This window comes from Amphiura filiformis, chromosome 14 (genome assembly GCF_039555335.1).
Source record: "Amphiura filiformis chromosome 14, Afil_fr2py, whole genome shotgun sequence".
NCBI lineage: Eukaryota > Metazoa > Echinodermata > Ophiuroidea > Amphilepidida > Amphiuridae > Amphiura > Amphiura filiformis.
Window position 1 is genome coordinate 18,423,115 of NC_092641.1, and position 20,565 is coordinate 18,443,679.

General features: G+C 37.8%; 2 protein-coding genes across 5 annotated transcripts; both read right to left on the reverse strand.

Annotated features, from left to right (window-relative positions):
- Positions 1 to 1,685: 1,685 nt before the first annotated feature.
- On the reverse strand, positions 1,686 to 11,828 carry LOC140169800 (uncharacterized). 3 transcript variants are annotated; one of them, XM_072193104.1, is made up of 6 exons: positions 11,713 to 11,828; positions 6,093 to 7,220; positions 5,257 to 5,362; positions 4,032 to 4,138; positions 3,212 to 3,392; positions 1,686 to 2,013 (listed from the first exon to the last, which is right to left on the reverse strand). In XM_072193104.1, the coding sequence occupies exons 2-6, from the start codon at positions 7,110 to 7,112 to the stop codon at positions 1,889 to 1,891; spliced, it is 1,539 nt and encodes a 512-aa protein (XP_072049205.1). In that variant the 5' UTR covers positions 7,113 to 7,220; positions 11,713 to 11,828; the 3' UTR covers positions 1,686 to 1,888. The 3 variants fall into 3 exon arrangements, with proteins under 3 accessions (XP_072049205.1, XP_072049203.1, XP_072049204.1); XM_072193102.1 differs by having other exon boundaries at positions 3,212 to 3,395; XM_072193103.1 differs by having other exon boundaries at positions 3,212 to 3,395; positions 11,720 to 11,824.
- A 3,181-nt stretch (positions 11,829 to 15,009) lies between these two features.
- LOC140169802 (uncharacterized) lies at positions 15,010 to 20,565 on the reverse strand. 2 transcript variants are annotated; one of them, XM_072193105.1, is made up of 2 exons: positions 20,447 to 20,565; positions 15,010 to 18,662 (listed from the first exon to the last, which is right to left on the reverse strand). In XM_072193105.1, exon 2 carries the CDS (start codon positions 18,599 to 18,601, stop codon positions 17,009 to 17,011), a length of 1,593 nt encoding a protein of 530 aa, XP_072049206.1. In that variant the 5' UTR covers positions 18,602 to 18,662; positions 20,447 to 20,565; the 3' UTR covers positions 15,010 to 17,008. The 2 variants fall into 2 exon arrangements, with proteins under 2 accessions (XP_072049206.1, XP_072049207.1); XM_072193106.1 differs by having other exon boundaries at positions 20,459 to 20,555.

Consider the following 20,565-nt stretch of genomic DNA (forward strand, 5'->3'; position numbering starts at 1 on the left):
TTCCGACGTTCCTGTCCTTTTCTCTACCCTGAGTTTGGAGCTTCATGCCATGAAAGCATGTTACAAAGTTTTCATAGTATAATTCCAAGAAAAAACTCACATTTTTCATACTTTGAAACCTTTGTAATCTGATTAATATTGTATTCCATGAATCGCTTCAATAACGATAAGTATGTGTTATCACAGCAGTGAAAATGTAAGCCATCTTTACACAGGCTGTGTCAATGTGTGATACAAATCAGTTTTCATGGTTATTGCAAAGCCTGCTTCTTCCAATATGTTACATAAGATCTTCTTCAAAATGACCATAATTTATTATTATATGTGACCATCCATCTCAAACCGCTCGTAAAGTCGGCAAATTGAATTTCGAGTTACAGTCCAAAATGTGCATAAAGCTTGTATTCATAATGTACCTAATAATTGTCCTACAAGTTTCTCATTTCAGTCCAGTCATATACCAATCTTTAATCCTATTGTTGAAGAAGATAATAAGCTTATACTTATAGTAAATAGCTTTAATCTTTGTTTGCTTTGGCTAAATCCTGTTCAAGTGGTTGGTTAACCAACAATTAACAATGAGAGGACATTCCTGAACCTCGTTGACTTGGGGATGATTTGAAGTGACCGCCAATTATGACCATTTGATATTTAATACCAGCAATGTAGAAAAAGAGATATATTGTAGCACCAAAATAATGTACCTTTTTCCTGAAGTAGCAAAGTTTAACAAGCCATAACTCCACTTCTGGATATCGTTTGAAGTCAAATGATATATCATTGTAAAGCTTATGATATATATTTTCTAAACATGGAAGAAAACAAAATTGACCAGGGGCCGACTTTACGAGCGTTTCGATGTGGATGGTCACATATGACTGTTCACAACATTAATCAAGTTATGTGGATCCCATAATAATATTAATAACTGGAAACTGGTGGAAACCAATCATTTTGATACAACCTGCAGCACTACACATCAATTTCACCATCACAAAAGACACAGACATAGTGCCTTGGATTGGATAGTTTCAATACCTACATGCAAACTTACAAACATTACTTGATATCAATTTTGTTGCTGTTCTAGCATACTGGTATATACCGCTATATGACAAACTGAGTAAATTGCATTTCATTATCTGAAAATGAAACTATTCATCCTCCAAAAAAATTGAGACAAAAATGTAATTAGTTAATGACATGATTTTTGCATACTACCTGCATGAAAACTTCATTTTGTGTTCCAGCATACCATAAATGTTCGCCTAATGGCGCTATGGGCTCCCTTGACATAACTGGAATTTTAGACACAAACTAAAAGTGCCCTCACATAAAAATCCCACGAGCAAATAAGGGCACATAACCTTAATTCTTGTTGGGATTTTTAGAGGAGAGCACTCTCTATTTGTACATGAAATTTACCCCAAGACAAAGGAGCCCATGTGCACCATAAGGCAGAAGACAAGGTTGCTACGTCGGCACGCATAGTAGGTGATAAAAGTGGTTTTCCAAGTAAAGTGTTTGGATGCGAGCCGTTAGACCAATAGGCCTATAAAATAAACGCCGTGTCAGACAAAAGTCTTTGAACATGGCAAAAGTTCGAAGTCAGCAAAAACATCTAAATCCAGCGATGCGAGGCCTATTGGTCTAACGGCTCGCATCCAAACACTTTACTTGGAGCACCATAAGGCAAATGTTTATGGTATGCTGCTATAGACTACCATGTAATTGCAGTTGTCCATTGTTCTGACATACCGGCACATCACTGTATTATTTTCATCTCATATCAAAACCACTGGAGCAATATAACTCAAAATTGTTTTAATGTTACACCTCATTGTAAGACCCCATCCCTTTACAGACGTCAGACTATATAAATTAGCCTTTACTTCTTAGGCCCAATAGTTTGCTCGGAATAGGAATGTATCTCGGTAATGAATATACTGGCTGGTTCAAAGGAAGCAATATCTCCAAGAACTTCACTCCTGGAAGGAGGCTGTGATGCTGAACCTGTATGGATGGAACAAAGTTTATATTAAAGTTTTTAAACATCTTCAAGATTAAGTTAGCATTGTGTTCTTTCTTTTTGAGAAGGAAAGAAAAAGGAAAGGGAAGAAAGAAATGAAGGAGCGAAAGAAGGAAAGCAGGAAGGAAAGAAAAGAGAAAGAAAGGAGGGAAGGAAGCGAGGAAGACAAGGCGAAAAAGAAAGGGGGTCTTGCGAAATGATAATTGTTCTGATCTTGGGAATTGAATTTTGGTCCAATAAAAATCAACTTCAATTAAGGCCTTTTAAAATTAGTATTTCCTATTCTATCAGTCCCAGTGACTGCCTTCCCCTGTGACTGCACAATCCAGGAAAAGGGGCCTATTTGCATTGGATTTTGGACTCAACACAAAAGTGGGTACCCATACACGTTCCTCAATTTTTCAACGACCTCCTTTACAATGATTTTTCATTAAAAAACATGCGTTTTTAAGGTCCATTTCGTTTGTTGTGACAATCAAGCCCAGAGACTTGCAAAATGTAAAAAGACTAATTTCAAGTTATGCATTCTAATTTTTGGAAAAACATATTTTCTAATCTTTTTCATAACATCAAATATTAAAATTATGAGCCAACTCTTAGCCTATACCAAAGATTTTGAATGCTAACGTGTCAAGTCTTAGAATTTTGTGACTCCAATAAAAAAAGAACATGCAAAATTGCATAGCCCATTGTCCTCCAATTGCAAAACTATTTAAATTAGACTTAGCTTTCATTGCCAGTAAGAACTAAAAGGATTATGATTTTAGCTATGTTTTGGCAAAACAAGATTAGAAATTTGCTATTCAAAAACACAATTGCTGTATTTGTCTGGAATGGGGAGTGCCCCCCCTGATTTCTTCCTATAGACGAATCCAACAAGCCAAGTCATGGTCAGGATTTGGTCGGCCATGACGGGTCCCCGCATGCACCACACTGGTGTAGTGACTGCCCAATTGGGTGGATTAAAGCCGCTTAAAATTCGATGTTAGATTCTTTTGTGTTGTACACTGTCATTATTCTTTTGTCTACGTGTAGCACAGGTGATAGAATGCAGTTTAAAATACCCTCCAAGGCCGAATCATTTCACATTTTAGGTGAGATGGAGCCGACTGGGACCAACTTTGGCAGCCATTAAGGTGTAGGAATGCGTGAAATTGGATTCGTCTATAGATGATTCCTCACCTTGTAGTTCTACATGGGGTGTAGTAGATACTTCCTCCTCATTCAAATGCTCTGCTTCAAGTATTGCGCCCCCTGGTGGTGGTACCTGACCAGATTCAGTAATCTGTTTAGTATCTTCCAATCTTTGACTCACTGCAGTGTTTGCTGCTGGAGTAATCAATTCAAAAGCTACTGAGCCCTCCTGCTGAGAGAGAAAAAAGAAGTGCAGTGTCCATGAATGAATGAATAAATTAAAGAATGAATGAATCAACAGACGAACGAATGAAAGAAAACCACCCTTATAAAGCGCAAAAGACAAATTAAGTTCCAATGTGGTAAAACAATAATCATTTTAATGACATTATTATTACTATTAGATTGGACGATGTGGTGTCCAAGTGTTTAATGACATCCATATCCTTTCAGTTTTTCATACAATTAACAAGGACATGTCTCAACTTCCTTTCCTATTAAATTCATTATCCGGTATGAGTGTGGACAAAGCATTGTTATTAATACATGTATTGGCTTGCTGAAAAGCTTTATTATTGTACTACTTTTTAAGACACTCATTCAATGGCCTGTGACAATTCAGATCAGAGTAGTGCCAGAGTACCATGTCATGCTCCTCAAACAGCTTACTACCATGGTTCCTCAAGGTGATCATCTCTGAACATTCCAGGGCATTGGGTTTGGTTCTGGACACTGATGATGGACTCCCAATCCATGTGAAATACTTGTGATTATAATCCCCTCCCTGGGCAAACCTGTTCAAACTAAATACCAGTAATCTTGCACACAAGGGTTTCCTAGTGTTGGAAATATGGTTACCCCTACTTACATGTGAAGCTGCCTTCTTGTCATGAGTTTTCATGTGGTATTTCAGATGAGATTTCTGGGTAAATCGCTTGAAACATCCTTCTTTGGTACACATGTAGGGCCTTTCCCCTGCAGAGAATAGGAGTAGTATAGGTTAGTTTTGCAAGCACACCTTGAAAGAGGAGGAGGTTTAATATGATAATTGTATTCTTTAAAGGTCCGTAACCCGATCGACAGCATCATCCCCGATTTTTTCATTGTTGATGAGGTTTTGGTATCACATAATAGATACTATTTTTCTCATTACTATCCTGAAATTTGACGCTCCAAGTCGATGTATTTCGAGAAATCATGAATCACAGCGGTTTTACAGGTATACCAGTTTGTAAACAATGGTAAATACTTTGGAATTCTGGGAGGGAATTATGAACGAAATATCAGTCACCGCAAGACGGTGCGCTGTAAATAGTTAAGAAAACGGCACCGGTAAGCGGGGTGTGCTAAATAGCTCAATTGACTAGCGCGTTTGTTTTTTACCCGAGAGGTACACGGTTCAAAACCCGGTCTCGGAAGGGTTTTTTTCTCTCCATTTTACCCAAACTTTTTTATATTCATTTGAAATGTACATATTGCAAGGGGAAATATATTTTGTTTCCTTTTTTTTTTTATTTGTACGAAAAAAAAACATTTTCCGGGGCCGGGCATTGTACAGCATGTCAGCATTCGTCATTGCCTGCCCAGAATGCAATTCACGTATACCAAGGTATTGGATTGCAAATTTGGCTATTTATGCACATTTACGCTGAAAATGCTCTCGTTTTTTCACAAAGCAGCATAAAGGAGGCGATATTTGATATTATTATGTAATTTTAAAGACAATCCATATCCAAAACCAATAGGGTTACCCCCTTTAAAGCACATCCCACCTGCCGTAGGGTAGTGTCATAGCATCACATGGGCATGTGCCGATGTGAAATATCACATTGAAAACGCCCCCTCAATGAAGCTTGGTTCTCCCAAATCAAACGTCCTGTGCTATATACACATGAGCAGGGATTAACTACCTAATTATACAGATATTTAATATTTTTAGGATGGTCTGACTTCATCTCATGCTCTTCGGAATTCACTTTTTCATAGCAGAAAACGGTTCCAGTGCCAACACTGTAAGAAATCTTTCTTAATTTGGCCATGTCAATTTTAATCAATTATATAATCAATCAATCAATCAATCAATCAATAATTACCTGTATGTGTCCATACATGGATTTTGAGATTGTGTGATGTATAGAAGCCTTTGCCACAATGTATACAGGTGTAGGATCGGTTGCCTTCATGTCGCTTCAAATGTGTCTGTGAGTGGGAAAGAAAATAATAGTAACTTACTGGTCCTCTTGTCTGGCTTACATCAAATGAGTGGCCATGATAGGCAAGCCTCTTTTCACCCAGCAATTCCTACTCAAGGTGGTAGCCAGAGACCTGCCCAACTGTCTTTTTGGATGGGTAATTTCAAAACTAGACGGGTGAAAAAAACCTCAACCCATCTTATATGGACTGGCAGAAAATCCCCAATGAGATACATGTAAATAATCACGAAAGTACAAAGCAGGCCACAACAAGACCATGCATGGAGAGGACCCCTTGAACATTGCAATTTCCGCTCATTGCACTATGTACAAATATATCCTCCCAAACCCTTGCCAAAACTCATGTATAAGATGTATGCATATAATGTTCAATTCCTATTCACAAATAATATATTTTAGCCTCTTTTTAGATCAAACAATTAATCATCAGCACATGTATCCATAGAGCATAGTACTGCAAACAATTTATTTTAAATTAACTCAAAATACACATCAAATTTCATAAGAAATGTCCATCAGAATATTATTGATAATGCATGATCTGACCCTCTCAACCAACATGTATAGATCACAGAAATGTTTTGCATCAAACTGTGTGTAACACACAACTTAGTAAAATGGTTGCAATTCAAATATATCATGATGAACCATCCTAGGTGTCATATTCCGAGTCCTAATGGGCAATAGACTAGAGATAATAAAAGAATAAAACTCACAGTTAAATGTGACTTTCTTCCATACACCTGGCCACACACATGACAAATCCAAGTCTTATCTGTCACCAAAGACTTCTCATCATTACTCTGATCATGCCATCTGAAATGAGCCTGAAGACGCAGCAAACTGGTGAACAGCTTCCCACATTCCGAACAAGCAAACGTCTGATGGTTCTCCATGTGAAGCTTCAACTCACTTTCTTCTTGAAATGTAATATCACAGTCTTTACATTGGATTGTTTCACGAGTCTCCCTACCCCTGTGAGCTCTCATGTGACTCTTTACTGCTGAAACATTTTTAAAAACTCGACCGCATACTGTGCATGTAAGCTTCTCTTTCGGGATACGGGGTCGACCAGGTGGCTTGCTGCTGCTAAGATGCACAGTTGGTGGTGTGATTTTATGCGCTGTCAAACGATGCCAGTCAAGTTCGGTTTTACTTTCAAACTCCTCGCTGCACTTGTCACAACTTTCAAATGTAAGGGTCTGAGTTTCCATACTTCTTACGTTCGGGTTCGGTGTTCTCACTTGCGAGGAACAGCAGGGACAAGTCGCGACTGCATGGCACACATGCATCTTTTCATGATCTCTTAGGGATTCTTCCGAAGAGAAATACACATTGCAAGAGGTACATTTAAGATTCAATTTTTCTTCAACTTCAGATGGAATTGATTGTGCAAATGTAACAACTTTACATACATCACAATGTCGTATAAGTTCTTCCTCAGAGGAAAACGATTTGGAACATCTTCGGCACTGGACAAGGTGCACCCGATCTAATTCAGCATTAAGTATGGCATTGCTATGAGTTTCATGCATATGCTCTTTTAGTCTCTCCTTTGATGGGTAAAATTTAGAGCAAAATTTGCAATTGTGTAAAACACCAGAGAATGTTACATCAGTAGTTTTTGTCTTTTTGTGTCTCTTGTTTTTCTTTTCTTTCCTCTTGGCTTTCTTCTTGGATGCCTTTTTTGAGTTTTGTGAGATTTCTGATTTGATACCATCTTCTCTAGTCTTCATACTGTCTGCTGAAGGTAATTTCCCTGCTGTTTGAAATGATTCAGACTATCTGGGCTACAAGTAATTTTAGATTTGGCACATTTGCTGATGATTGTACATGTCCTCTAGCTGAAAGAAACAAGTACAGAGAAAGATAATACTTTTAATGAAAACTTATAACAGTCCTTAAAGAATTAAGACCAACTATGCAGTAAAGCCGAAAGATAAATAATGAGTGATCCTCGTAAGCATGCACTGAATGTATCACAATTTGGGAGTCCCTGAACAGGGATGTCCGGAGTTTTTACTCTGGTATATTGATATATTTTAAAGAATAACGATTAAGCATCATTAATTTGATCTTGTGCGCTAGTTTGTACTGTTTGAATGTTTCCATGTTCCAGTGTATGATGCATTTATAGCCTCTTTACTCTGTTTGTAAAATTGACACTCAAAATTGTTGGATCAAGATTACAAGGATTAAATATTGCTAGTGCTTCGGGAGCACACTGAGGGTATGTCCATCTCAAATCACCCAATGGGTTGGCTGGTCCAAATTCCAAATTGGAATCTAGGGTGTCAAAATGTATCTCACCACCATTATCACTATGAAATTTTTACACTGAAAATGACAGGGTATCACTGAAAATCATCAGAACAAAAGAAATTGTTAGACTGAAATTGTTTTCAGTGGTATTTTTTTTCAGTGGTATTTCAGTGTATTTTTCAGTGGTATATCAAGTGGTTATTGTCTACTATAATGAGCAATGATCTAGGGCACTAATTTCCATAACAATAGAACAGGCCAGCTCATTTCAGTGTGATTAAATCCATTTCAGTGGGATTAAATACATTTCAGTGGGATTAATGACTGGCCAATGATTTTCAGAAGTGTTTCAGTCCATTTTTCAGTGTGGTTGGACAATGGTTATTTGCACAGAATAACAAAAGAACTATTTCAGTGTTATTTTCAGTGGTGCTGTTCATTGTGTTAAATTTTCAATGTCCATTACAGATATCAGTGTGATTTTCAGTGTAAAAATTTCATAGTGTATGCTGATATCTGTAGACATCTAAAAAGGCCTTGATAACGCACTTGACAAATTCCCATTTTTGACCTGATGTGCTGAATAGTTTTGTGTCATTTTATTTGCATATTTATGAATATTAATGAGCTCATTTGCACATTTTGCCTTCATTTCCATTAATCCACTCTCCAGCTTAAACGCAATCACCGATCAACCTTTGGGATACCAGGGTAGACTAAGTGAACTTAACCTAGCCATGGACATTGTTTATGTTGTAAATAATTTAAGATAGAAAAGACCTAAATTGGTGCCAATAATAATTATTTCAAATGTTCTGCATGATTGTTATTTTTGTATAAATGAGTCAACCCCCCCCCATTTTCTCCCTATCCTCAAAGGTACATGTATATGGAGAGGTTAGTACAAATTGGAATGAAGAAGACTGATATACTTTGGAATACATTGAATTTGTTCAAACTTGATTTAAACAAAAAGCAAGATAATTTTACTTTTATAAACGTTGATGTGTGTTTGTGACATTATGGAACCCTGAAATACTCAAATACATATACATACATTTGAGGCATTTATATAGCGCTACATACATAAAGAGCGCAGCGCATATGACAAAAATGACAAAATAACATGGCAAAAGATGAAACCAGATTAATTAAATACAAAGAACATACAAATTATGACCACTGTGGAACAAACTATTCATATAAGCAGCAAATAAGTAAGTTTTTAGACCCTTTTTGAAACCAGACAATGTATTTGATTCCCTGATGGTAGTGGGCAGATTGTTCCAAATATTATGTGGTGCTGAATGAACAAAAGACCTGATTGTAGCAGTTTTCAGCAATTTGACACTGTTGATCTCAGAATGAATGAACAAAAGTGCATAAAGCATTCTTAAAAGGCCGCGTATAATGAAACCTTGAAAATAATGAATAATGAAATAGTTGCCTCATTATGAGCTGAAAAAAAGGGACGTTAAACTCGATATCAAGTTTCAAGTGCCTAAAATACCATGATACACGCTCGTCAAAGGTTTACTGAATTTGATTAAATAGCAACAAATTTGCTCAGCCCTCGCAAATCAAAGATTTGCGTTAGAGAATATTTCGAACAATCAGCAGGCAATCAGAGACAAGTGCGTCCAACGCAGTAAAATGTGGGATGTATGCTTAAAATACGCGCTCGTCAAAGGTTTACTGCAAACGATTATAGCTTCAAATTTACACACGACATGCATTTATAGGGGTTCATTCATATATTTTCATGACTAAATTATATGGGTTCATCTCGCCCCCTCGGACACAAAGGGGACGCCATGTAAACCAATGGAAATTCGGAAGTAAAGAACCTCAATCATGACGGGTGTAGACTGTAGTGTAGTGTAGTGCCCGAAAAAGTGGCTCAACTCAAGTGACAAGTCAGCTAATTGTTTGGATCGGATTGAAATACACAGTAATTGACATTAATGTTCTAATACCCAGAATGCAAAATTCGTCAATTTCAATATTTCAATTTCAATGCATGATTCAAACACTATTTTAACCATGAAGATGGCTTTACACCACTAAGATTTCTGGTACAGAGGAACATCATGCAAGTATTTTGAATTTGTGTGAGTTTGGTTATGGTGGATTATTTCCCACAAGGTCAAATGGGGTCACGAACGGGGGGTCTTTTGGCTGAGGACTAGGAGTCATCTTTGAGCCCCTGTGAAATTTTTATTAAGCCATGCAATGAGTGGTCTACCCTGCTATAGGGGGTCACACCTGAACCTATATTGCCTACTAAAGGCAAATTAGATGATGTCTGACATCTGGTATGAAGAGGAGGGGGGGGGTCAAAAATGGTTGAGTCCAATATTTTATAACTCATAGCGAGACCAATAAATATTGGGCGTAAAACATCCAATTTTATCATTATTATGTTTTGGATCCAATATTTTCACACACTTGGATCCATCAAAACATAATAATGAAGTTAATCGGTGGTTGCATTTGAGCTGCAGAGTGGATTAACGACAATGTAGGCAAAATATGCTAATGAGCTCATTAATATTCATAAATATGCAAATAATGCGACACAAAAGTATACAGCACATGAGGCAACCATATACAATCACTGTACCAAGTTTGATATAATATTGGAATGGCTGAGCATGCATGATACCATAACATATCGGATGAGTCATAAAAATATCGGACGAGCCAACGGCGAGTTCGATATTTGTATGACGAATCCGATATGTTATGGTATCATGCGAAATAAGCCATCCAATATTATCATTATTAGGTTTTCTTAACTCCTACTAATAACCCTGAAAACATAATAATGAAATTGATCGGTAATTGTGTTTGTGCTGCAGAGTGGATTAATGACAATGTAGGCAAAATATGCTAATGAGCTCATTAATATTCATAAATACGCAAATAATGCAACACAAAACAAAACAGCACATGAGGCCACCATACCCTATCTCCGTACCAAGTTTGATATAATATTGGATCGGAGATAGCGTTTAAGCTGGAGAGTGGATTAATTAATGGATTTGCTTCCGCCCGGACAAACAAACAAACAAACAAACAAACAGGGGAACAAACAACCATCTGGATGATAACATAAGCCCCACATATATGTGGGGGCCAAACATTTTGCACAACAAATTTTCTTTCTGGTTTTAGTAGTAATTTGCACAATAATGAATTATTTTCAGATTTTTCATCTCAAACGTGGCTCAAAATTCATAATGCGGGCGGCGGACGCTAAACTCAGAATCAAGTTTCAAGTAGTGCCTTAAGTAGGGCCTATACAGATGCACTTGTCTCTGATTGGCTGCTGAGGCAACCTGCTGTTGTCAAGTGGAATTTATGAATGAACTGTGCGCCGTACCGGTACGCATTGTTACATGTAGCTCCGAATTTGCAACATCGCGGTAGTCGCGCTTGTCAAAGGTTTGCTGCATTTGATTATGTTTCTCGAGCAAGCTGCTGAAGGCAATCTCACCGATCTGCTGTTGCCGAGTGGAAATTTATTAATGAACTGTGCGCCGTGACGTGTTTATAAGTCAAATGCAGCAAACCTTTGACGAGCGCGACTACCGTGATGTTGCAAATTCGGCGCTAACAACGCGTACGGCGCACAGTTCATTCATAAATTTCCACTCGGCAACAGCAGATCGCCTCAGCAGCCAATCAGAGACAAGTGCATCCAAAGCAGTAAATACGCGATGTATACTTACAATACGCACTCACGCTCGTCAAAGGTTTACTGCATTTGATTATAGCTCCGAATTTGCAACATCACGGTAGTCGGGCTCGTCAAAGATTTGCTGCATTTGATTAGTAGACTGCATGACTGGTTCTCGAGCATGTCGAGTAAAATTCAAATTACGGTATACATGTACGGCTTAACTGCCTTAAGCTTTCATGCTTTTATTTTTTATATGATTTTACTCATTTTAGTTAGTCATGTAAATGTTAGTGGCATGTGCCAAGATTTATATAATAATATTAATATGTCATGTAGATTATAGATCATTTCAGTTTTTTACTTAAAAATGCATTATTACATTCACTTACTCTTCACCCGATAATCGACTAACCAAAGAAGCATTCAACTTCCATAATTACCGAATTTTAGGAACTTTTCTCAGCTCATCAAACATTTACCATTGCATTGCAGACTCCTATTTCTTCTTTGACGACGGGCTGTTATTAGTAACATATAGCACGCCGTCACTGAAATAAATTATGTTGACCAGAATAGCGTATGGATTGCCAAATATGACAAAAGTTTTCCAGCCCACCCCCCACCCCTCCCGTGAAGTTTTATTCATTCACAAAAATATGATACAAATACATCAAAGTTTTAAGACTTAATATGAGGATCACTGATGTCCCTGATTGGAGGGAAACATTGTGTTTTTTTACATTGATTTTCATTAGGGGCTGTGCAATAATTATGATCCCCCACCCCCCTGGGGGGTAAAATTTCTGAACTGCTCGCCAAAAATCACTCCAACCCAAAAAAAAAAAAAATTGTACCCTCCCCCAGAGCTCATAATTATTCCACAGCCCCTTATACCATGCCACAAAAATCTTCAAAAGACCATACTTTTATTTCAAATTTCACCGTCAATCAAAGTAAGGAAGGTTTAAGTTATTGCACAGGCAATATTTATTAGCCTAGCTCCCCAGGTTAGCTTGAAACCATTTAAAAAAATTCATTTCTTAGCCTGGTTAAGTTTTACCTTTTTAAAGCTTTTCCAAAATGTTAGTACAGTCCCAATTATACTGCAAAAACAGCATCTAAAGAACGACCGTGATGATCCATCTTCCACACAGGAGAGGGATTTTCAAATGCGGATTACCTACATCATACACCCCGTATGGGAGATTAAGGTCATGGCTTCCATAGGGGGTGTACAGTTTTAACTGGAATAGCCCATTGAAAGCTCAGGCAACTAAACAATTTGCATAAAACTGAATTTTTCATTTTGCATCAGCCCCCCCTTAACAAGTGTTTGTGAACGGTCCCTAAAATTTGACATCTTATCTGTCCGCCCGCCTTTTTTTTTATTTCCCTGGGCGTTGAAATGTGATGCCTTGTGGATAATGCTTGGAGTTTCTTTTTTCCTCTACAAAAATACACAATTCCATCATCTTCAGGATGCCCAACATCAGCTATACTTCAGCAACAAAAAAAAAAAAAAAAAATCGCCCACCAATCAGATGGAAGGACCCAATTCAGAGGGACTTGGTGCTTAATCTGCAAACAAGTGTTTGTGAACGGTCCCTAAAATTTGACATCTTATCTGTTCCGCCTGCCTTTTTTTTTTCCCTGGGCGTTATGTAAATCCAATCGCAACAGACTGGATGTTTTTGAAATGTGATGCCTTGGGGATAATGCTTGGAGTTTCTTTTTTCCTCTACAAAAATACACAACAATAATTCCATCATCTTCAGGGTGCCCAACATCAGCTATACTTTAGCAACAAAAAAGACCACCAGGTCGTCCGCCAATCAGATGGAAGGACCAAATTCAGAGGGACCTGGTGCTTAATCTGCAAACAAGTGTTTGTAAACGGTCTCTAAAATTTGACATCTTATCTGTCCGCCTGCCTTTTATTTTTATTTTCCTGGGCGTTATGTAAATCCAATCGCAACAGACTGGATGTTTTTGAAATGTGATGCCTTGTGGATAATGCTTGGAGTTTCTTTTTTCCTCTACAAAAATACACAATTCCATCATCTTCAGGATGCCCAACATCAGCTATAGGCCTACTTCAGCAACAACAACAAATCTGTAGACACTGTTTTTGGTATAGTGTTTTAATTACCAAATTCTAATTGAATTATCACTTTGAAAAACAGTTTAGAGTTAGGACTACAATGTAGCAAGGGTGTTTTATGAAAATTCTTCAACATTGATACTAATTCATGACATAAAAACAGTGATCAGCACAGTCAAAATAATTAAAATGTTGTCTTATTAAATTCAATATCAACATTCATACACAAAATGCATTTGTTTTAAAACAATTATTCATATTATTCATTGACCCTATTTACACAATTTTGACCAATGTGGTACCCTGTGACTTCTCTCTAGTCCGAAGGGTCGCTAGTCTGAAGGTTCTCTAGTTAAGGGTTGCTAGTCTGTAAACCAAATTAAATTAGCTAATCCAAAGCAAAGCTTCTCTAGTCCGAATATAGAATAAGGGTTAGGGTTAGTGAGCTTGTTCTATATTCGAACTAGAGAACCTTATTTATTATTCATACTAGTGAACACTCGGACTAGAGATCCTGATATTGGGACTATAGCGAACTGTCTTCAAAATTCGGACTTGCGAATGGTAAATTACGTGTTCGGACTAGCGAAACTTAGGACTAAGGAACCTTTGGACTAGGGAACCATCGGACTAGAGAGTTGTCACCGTGGTACCCTGGGGGTGGTGCAGTCCATATCCGGCCATGATGGGACCCAAGTATTGGCTGGATAAGTGAAATTCTGGATAAGTAAATTATGTGTACTTCTGCATTGAATGTCTGTAGTGCAAACATTGAATATTACCCAATATGAGGTAATAATTAACACCCAAAGATGGGATTTTAGTACTGTATTCCACATAGTTATGTCCTTCTGTGCTTCAGAGCATTAATTCAATGTCTCAAGCACCAAAACATGTTTTTTCTATGGAGATCACATGTCTGGATAACAGAGATATCCAGATCAACGAGGTCCAGATAATGAAGTTGCCTTCCTGGTGGGCATCATTTTGGCCCTGTGTTATAATATTAAATTGCATGCTATGCATGAAAAAAATACACTATTTTAGCCCAAGATAAAGGAAAAAGATTGTGTTGTCTGGGCAAATTTGTAATTTTACACTATTAGGGGGTTAGGAGGGTTGACATTTTCTTTGGGAGGAGTTGGTTTAAGGGGGGGTGGTGAAATTTTCTTGGGAAGTTATGTTAGCAGGGATATTGAGTTTTGAAAATAACAGGCTTGATACAATTCGCACTTCTAGAAATGATAAAGCGGGCCGTCAGGTGTGCAAATTAATTGCACTCAGTAAGAAGTTTAGGAATTGAGGTGTGCACTCGGACAAGCGATTTTGGGTGTGCGATAGTGTGCGATTGCACTCGCACATGTCTTAAAACTCAATACCTGAGTCAGGGCCATCGCCAAGGGGGAAGGGGTGTGCGACACTCCCTGGTGATCCCTAAAAAAGGAGGAAAGAAAGAAAGAAAGGGAGAGAGAAGAGGAAAAGAGGGAGGGGATGGAGGACTATAGTCCCGGGGGGATCACTCACATAAATGGTAAAAGGGGTGTTTTTTAGGCAAGGCAAGTTACAGCAGCGTTGGCGCTTAGGGTCTAAAAAACAGTGATTTTCAAGAATAAGGGCAGTTTTCTGAAACTGGACAACTTGTTTAGGGTACCTTTTCAAATTTTTGGTAAATTATGAGTCCAAAAAGGGTACATTTGTTGCATTTTCACCAGCCAAAAACTCATTAGGGGTTAAATTTTACACTAAATTACCTTATTAAGGGGCTAAATTTGCTGGTAGGGTAAAACTCGCTTAGGGGTGTTTGAAAATAATTTGGTCATGCATGCGTACACTGTCATATTTGAGTGGCCCCCCAGGACTATAGTATAGTGGAAAGGTTTCAATGTTAAACTTGCATGTGACTAGCATGAGGGCAGTATATGGGTAACATAATGTGGGTGCCTGTGATTGGTGGAAAGTTAGCTTTGGCCATAAGTGGAGGATTAAGGTGAGTGAGGGGAACAGGTGTGGGAGTGGTGATCTTGGATGTCAGGATGTGGCTGGGACTGGGAGGAGGAGAAAAAGATAACTGAGAGAGAAATTATAGTGAAAAAGTGAACATATACTAGCTGTTATATTTGTTTAATATAATAATAGACTTTGAGATTATGGTTTGGAAAACAGCTTAATATCTAGAAAAGAACCTGCTTTGGCAGGGACTGTCTTTTGAGGAGAGCCATAGCAATCACTCTCTACTGCTCTCTTTATATCTGATATAGGAGAGTGATTTTTAGCTCTCCTTAGTTGACCATTCTCTCATTACACGCTAAAGGCTCCAGAAGAGCTATTTAATGCTCTCCTGCAAATTCCAAAAGACATCCCTGCTTTGGTATAGATGATAACATATTTCATGTGTCATTGTGATACATACATAACTCTGTGCAATGTAGGTCCAAAATTCTACAGGCTCTCATCAATTGTACAGGCCAAACTGAGATATTTTACAAATAACCTATTATGCCTATACCTTTCAAGCTGACTAAAACAGTCATATTTAATGGCATAAAAATGGCGGAAACTTTAAGATTTGAAAAGGAGCAATGTTGATGTTGAAAACAAGTTTGTCTTGCTGATGTTGGTATCAAATTTTCCTGGTAGTAAAGTAGTTGTGCTCCATGACCAATGCAAGAGCACACCATGTTGAAGGAATCTCAAATAATGCTTGACAATATAATGTAAGCTGCAGGGAAATTCAATAATCAGTCTTTAACTCTTTATTACCGACATGGATCATATTGTGCCTCAATTGTTAACTTGGGCATTTGTGCACATTCCTAGTGAGAGCAAAAGGAGGCTGCATATAAAACAATGCTTTTGTGACACTTGGACCCGGGGAGGGGGGTACTCAGTACAAATGACCATACAGGGACGTGCTGCAAACATGGGTAGCATTTTCAGCCTTCTGGTATATCAATGACCCCTTTTTCAAAGCCTATTTTGTTATATGAATGGGTCCTTTTTTCAAAATTTTCTCAATTTTTTCGGAAAACAGCCCAATTTTTCCTTAATATAGCCAAAATTTTCAAAAAATTTCAAAAATTTTGGGAAAATTTGTAAAAACTAAGACAATTTTGGGTAAATTCGGCCGAAAATTTTGACTTTTGGTATATCAACGGGTCCAAATTTCTTGAAAAACTGGTATATTTATGGGTCTACTTCCAAAATCTCAGCGGCACGTCCCTACCAAAACCAAACTTGAGTACCCCCCCGGGCACTTGGACAATGAATCAAAATCTAAAATTTACCCGGGAAAATTTACCAATTAGGCAATAGAAACAAATTAGTTTGATCTTTCGATCGACCATCATATCAATGATTTGGTCAATTCTTATTATTTACGAAATCAATTAATTGACTGTTGTTAATTGTGATAACATATGAATCTTTAATAGTGTGTATTGATTTTGACCAATATAAATTTAGCATCAATTCTCATTAATAATTGTTAGTTCATTAATAACAAGCATCAAAGCAGCATCCAAAGATCGAACAAAATTGATTCTGGTGCCTTATACCTTTTATTAGTGTTCTAATCTTGACTCTAGTTAGTTTACATTTTCATCATGTTTAACACTCTCTTCCGCTGTTTGTACATCACTACCAGAATTGTCATTCTCTACATAAACAACACACTCCACAGTTGTCTCAGAGACTGCATTTTGATTCTGTAATCCAGTACTATCAACACAATCTGCATTGGCAGCATTGTCAGGTGATGTTAGTTTCATTTTCGAATCAGAGGCATCAATCTTTACAGTATTACATTCATTAACAACAGGCTGGTGTTTCTGAAGTTCCATCCGCAAATGACTCCTGAGGTGCGCCTTCAAATGCGCATGTTGCCTGAATCGTACATGGCAACGTTGACATTGATATGGCTTTTCTCCACTGTGTGTCCTAAAATGTTCTTTTAAAGTCGATTTACGAAAAAAAGCTTTCCCACAAGTGGCACATGGGAAGGGTCTCTCATTGCGATGGGCTCTAAGATGGGGTCTTAGACTCTGTTTCCGTGGGAACGCTGCACCACATTCTTCACAAATGTACGGTTTAAATCCTGTGTGTGTGCGTTCATGTTCCAGCATGTCTGCTTTAGTCACATGCCTCTTCTGACAATATGAACACATATATTTCCATTCCTGGTGTTTTGAGCGCATGTGACGATGCAAAGATGAGTTAAGGTAGAAATTTTCGCCACATTCACCGCAACTGTATATCGTCTGCTTTGTGTGGATATTCACATGTATATTTAAAAATCTTTTTAACCGGAAAGATTTGGGACAGTGCGGACATTGGTAAGGTTTAGAACCAGTATGAACCAATTCATGATGGTGCATCTGACATTGAAACTGAAAAGTTTTTGCACAGTATTTGCACACAAACCTGTCTTGAGGAGTTTGCTTTTTACAGTTTTCATTTTTGCTTATCAATTTATGCTGTTGCATTTCATCGAATGATGATAGCGTTTTACCACACACTTCGCACATCCAGCCATCTACGTTAGTCTGTGTGTAAACCGTCCGGATTGATTTTGCCCTCTCTAAAGTTTTCTTAAATTTATGTCCACAACTATGACAGGAATGCTCTAATTCCTGCACATGGCATCGTGAGTCATGGCTTAGCAGTGATTTGCTCGATGCAAATATTCTGGCTGGTGTACACCTGCTGCACATATAATTCTGTAGCAAATTTTTGGAATATTTACCATGATTAATTTTACTAGCATGAATCTGGTTTCCAACAGTTTTAGTATCATTATTTTGCTTCAAAGTTACTTCATGTGCGGTACGGTCACTTGGAATTTGGTTTTGAACTTGCTCTTTAACTACCTGTTCCTTGCTTTCATTAGAAGACCTCTTTATATTTTCTCCATCACACTCAAAACCAGCTGACTTTGCATCACCTGGCCCTTTTTTAACAAAGTTAACATCACCACCTGTATTTTCATTGCTTTGCGCATGTTCAGTTGGAAGATCTTCCACCACTTTGAGTGGAGGAATATTTGTACAATGATGGCGTTCCAAACTTGTCTCTGTTGGAAACCAAAGATTACATTCATTGCATGGCACAAGTGTTCCTGTGTATTCGGTTGTCACTTCTTCTTCATTGCTGTCAGTGCTACTGAAATTACTCTCCTCCATATTTACTGATTGTATGCTTTAATAGCTTTCTTGCATGTTATGTGGATTTCAACAATCTGTCCTGTAAACAACAATGATAAAATAAAAAAAAGCAGTGAAAAAATTACAATTTCAAATTGTGGAGCATCCTCACTTCAATACTTATAATTTAAGGGTTGAGTGCAATAAAGTGCTACCCTCACCTTTTCTTTTGACCGACTTGTTACTGATTTTTAATTATGTGCATTCAAAACATCCCTTCATTGGGGTAATCTTTGTTTGTTTTTTTGTAAAAAACAAATTAAAGTAGGCCTATTACATTTTTATAACCTTTCCAGCATGACCAGTACCAGTAACAACAAAATTGAAGCATTAAAATTCAATGCATTTTGATATCATTAATAGAGTATGACATGAATACAAAATATCAATTTTCTTAAATTAAAAACACAAAACATTGTGCAAAATTCAGATTTTTTTTAGGTCAACCATGAATGATCCTTTTTGTAACGCTCTTTTCACATTTCAAGGGCTGTGGATTAAATGCCAGTAAGGCCAGCTATTTCTGATTTTACGCAATGCATACTACACTGTACATTCAAGGCTTCAACCTGGTGGTAACTCTGTCTGTGTTCTAATATGTACCGTAACCGTTGTACTGTGCTTGCGCAATCAAATCGGTTACTCGCATTACGAAAAAAGGACATTTGCCTTGCCTGATTACTCAAAGTAAATACTACTTGATATATATGCGCTGTTCGTGCGTGCATCCCATGTGGTGTGATGACCCAAGTGATATATAGGCACGGTTTCGGCTGGCCAGCGGCTCAAGACCCATGGCGGTGTCGCCACCCAGTGCCTGGCATGCGAGGGGTCTCGGGTTCGAATCCCACCCAGAGCAAAAAACACGGGTCGAAAAATTTTATGACCCCCCCCCTTCCACCTACATGTAGGCCTACACAGACTCAAGACAAATTATTCATTGCTGCGGAACTAAGGCGCGGAGCGCGCCAACACTTAAAGCCATATTATAACATTTTCAAACAAAATAGATTATGGTAGCATTTATTTGCCATAAAATGTTAGCTTTTACCCTTTTATTTTTGAGCCGAACAGCTACGGCAAAGCAAAGAAAATTGGAATTTACTCCCAGCGCACATGTCGCCAATACGTACCACTCCATAGGTCATGTTATGGTACGACCCTTTGTTGTGTATATCACCGTCCCGCACGCCGTGTAGTGTACGTGCTGTGTGTTATGAACATCGTGTATGCGCTTGACTAACTTTCCATCGTATTTGTAAAACACCAGTTCCGTCTGCTTTATTCAAAATCTCGGATTTTCACAAAACTACAGCACCTAGTCTTGTTTTTGCAGGGTATATTGGTTTTAAAAAGTACAATATAATTGTGTAAAAATAAGAATTTTAAAAATTCAGTGAGGGTGTCCTCCTCAGCAAATGATATGGCTTTAAGAATAAGATAAAGAGTGAAGAAAGTGCACAGTCAGAGCACATTAATTTTAAAATGTATATTGCAAGAGTTCCGATTGTACACACATATATATTTTTGATTGTGTCTTGTGAAGTTAAAGAATGCGCGCACAGCCAGCGAAAGTTTTGAGTCACCAGCCCTTAATAATTCTATAACCCCTCCCCCCCCTATTTTGGGTGTTAGAAAAATTATATCCCCCTGGCCCCTATAACTCATGAACTATAAGTATAACATGTATAAGGCCTATTTTTGGTCTGAAAATTCTATGAGTATGACCCCCTTATATTTTTGCTGCCTTGTGCTATACATCTAGCTCGATGTTTTGAACACGTTGAAAGAAGATTGGCCAAACTATGTAAGATGTAAACCTACCGGTATATTCACCATGAGCAAAATATTCGAGGAAAAGATGACCAGGACGTTTCTGGTTTTGTGACATGTACAAAAATAAAATGTTTGTCTATTTTTCCTGGTATCCACAGCTCGTATTC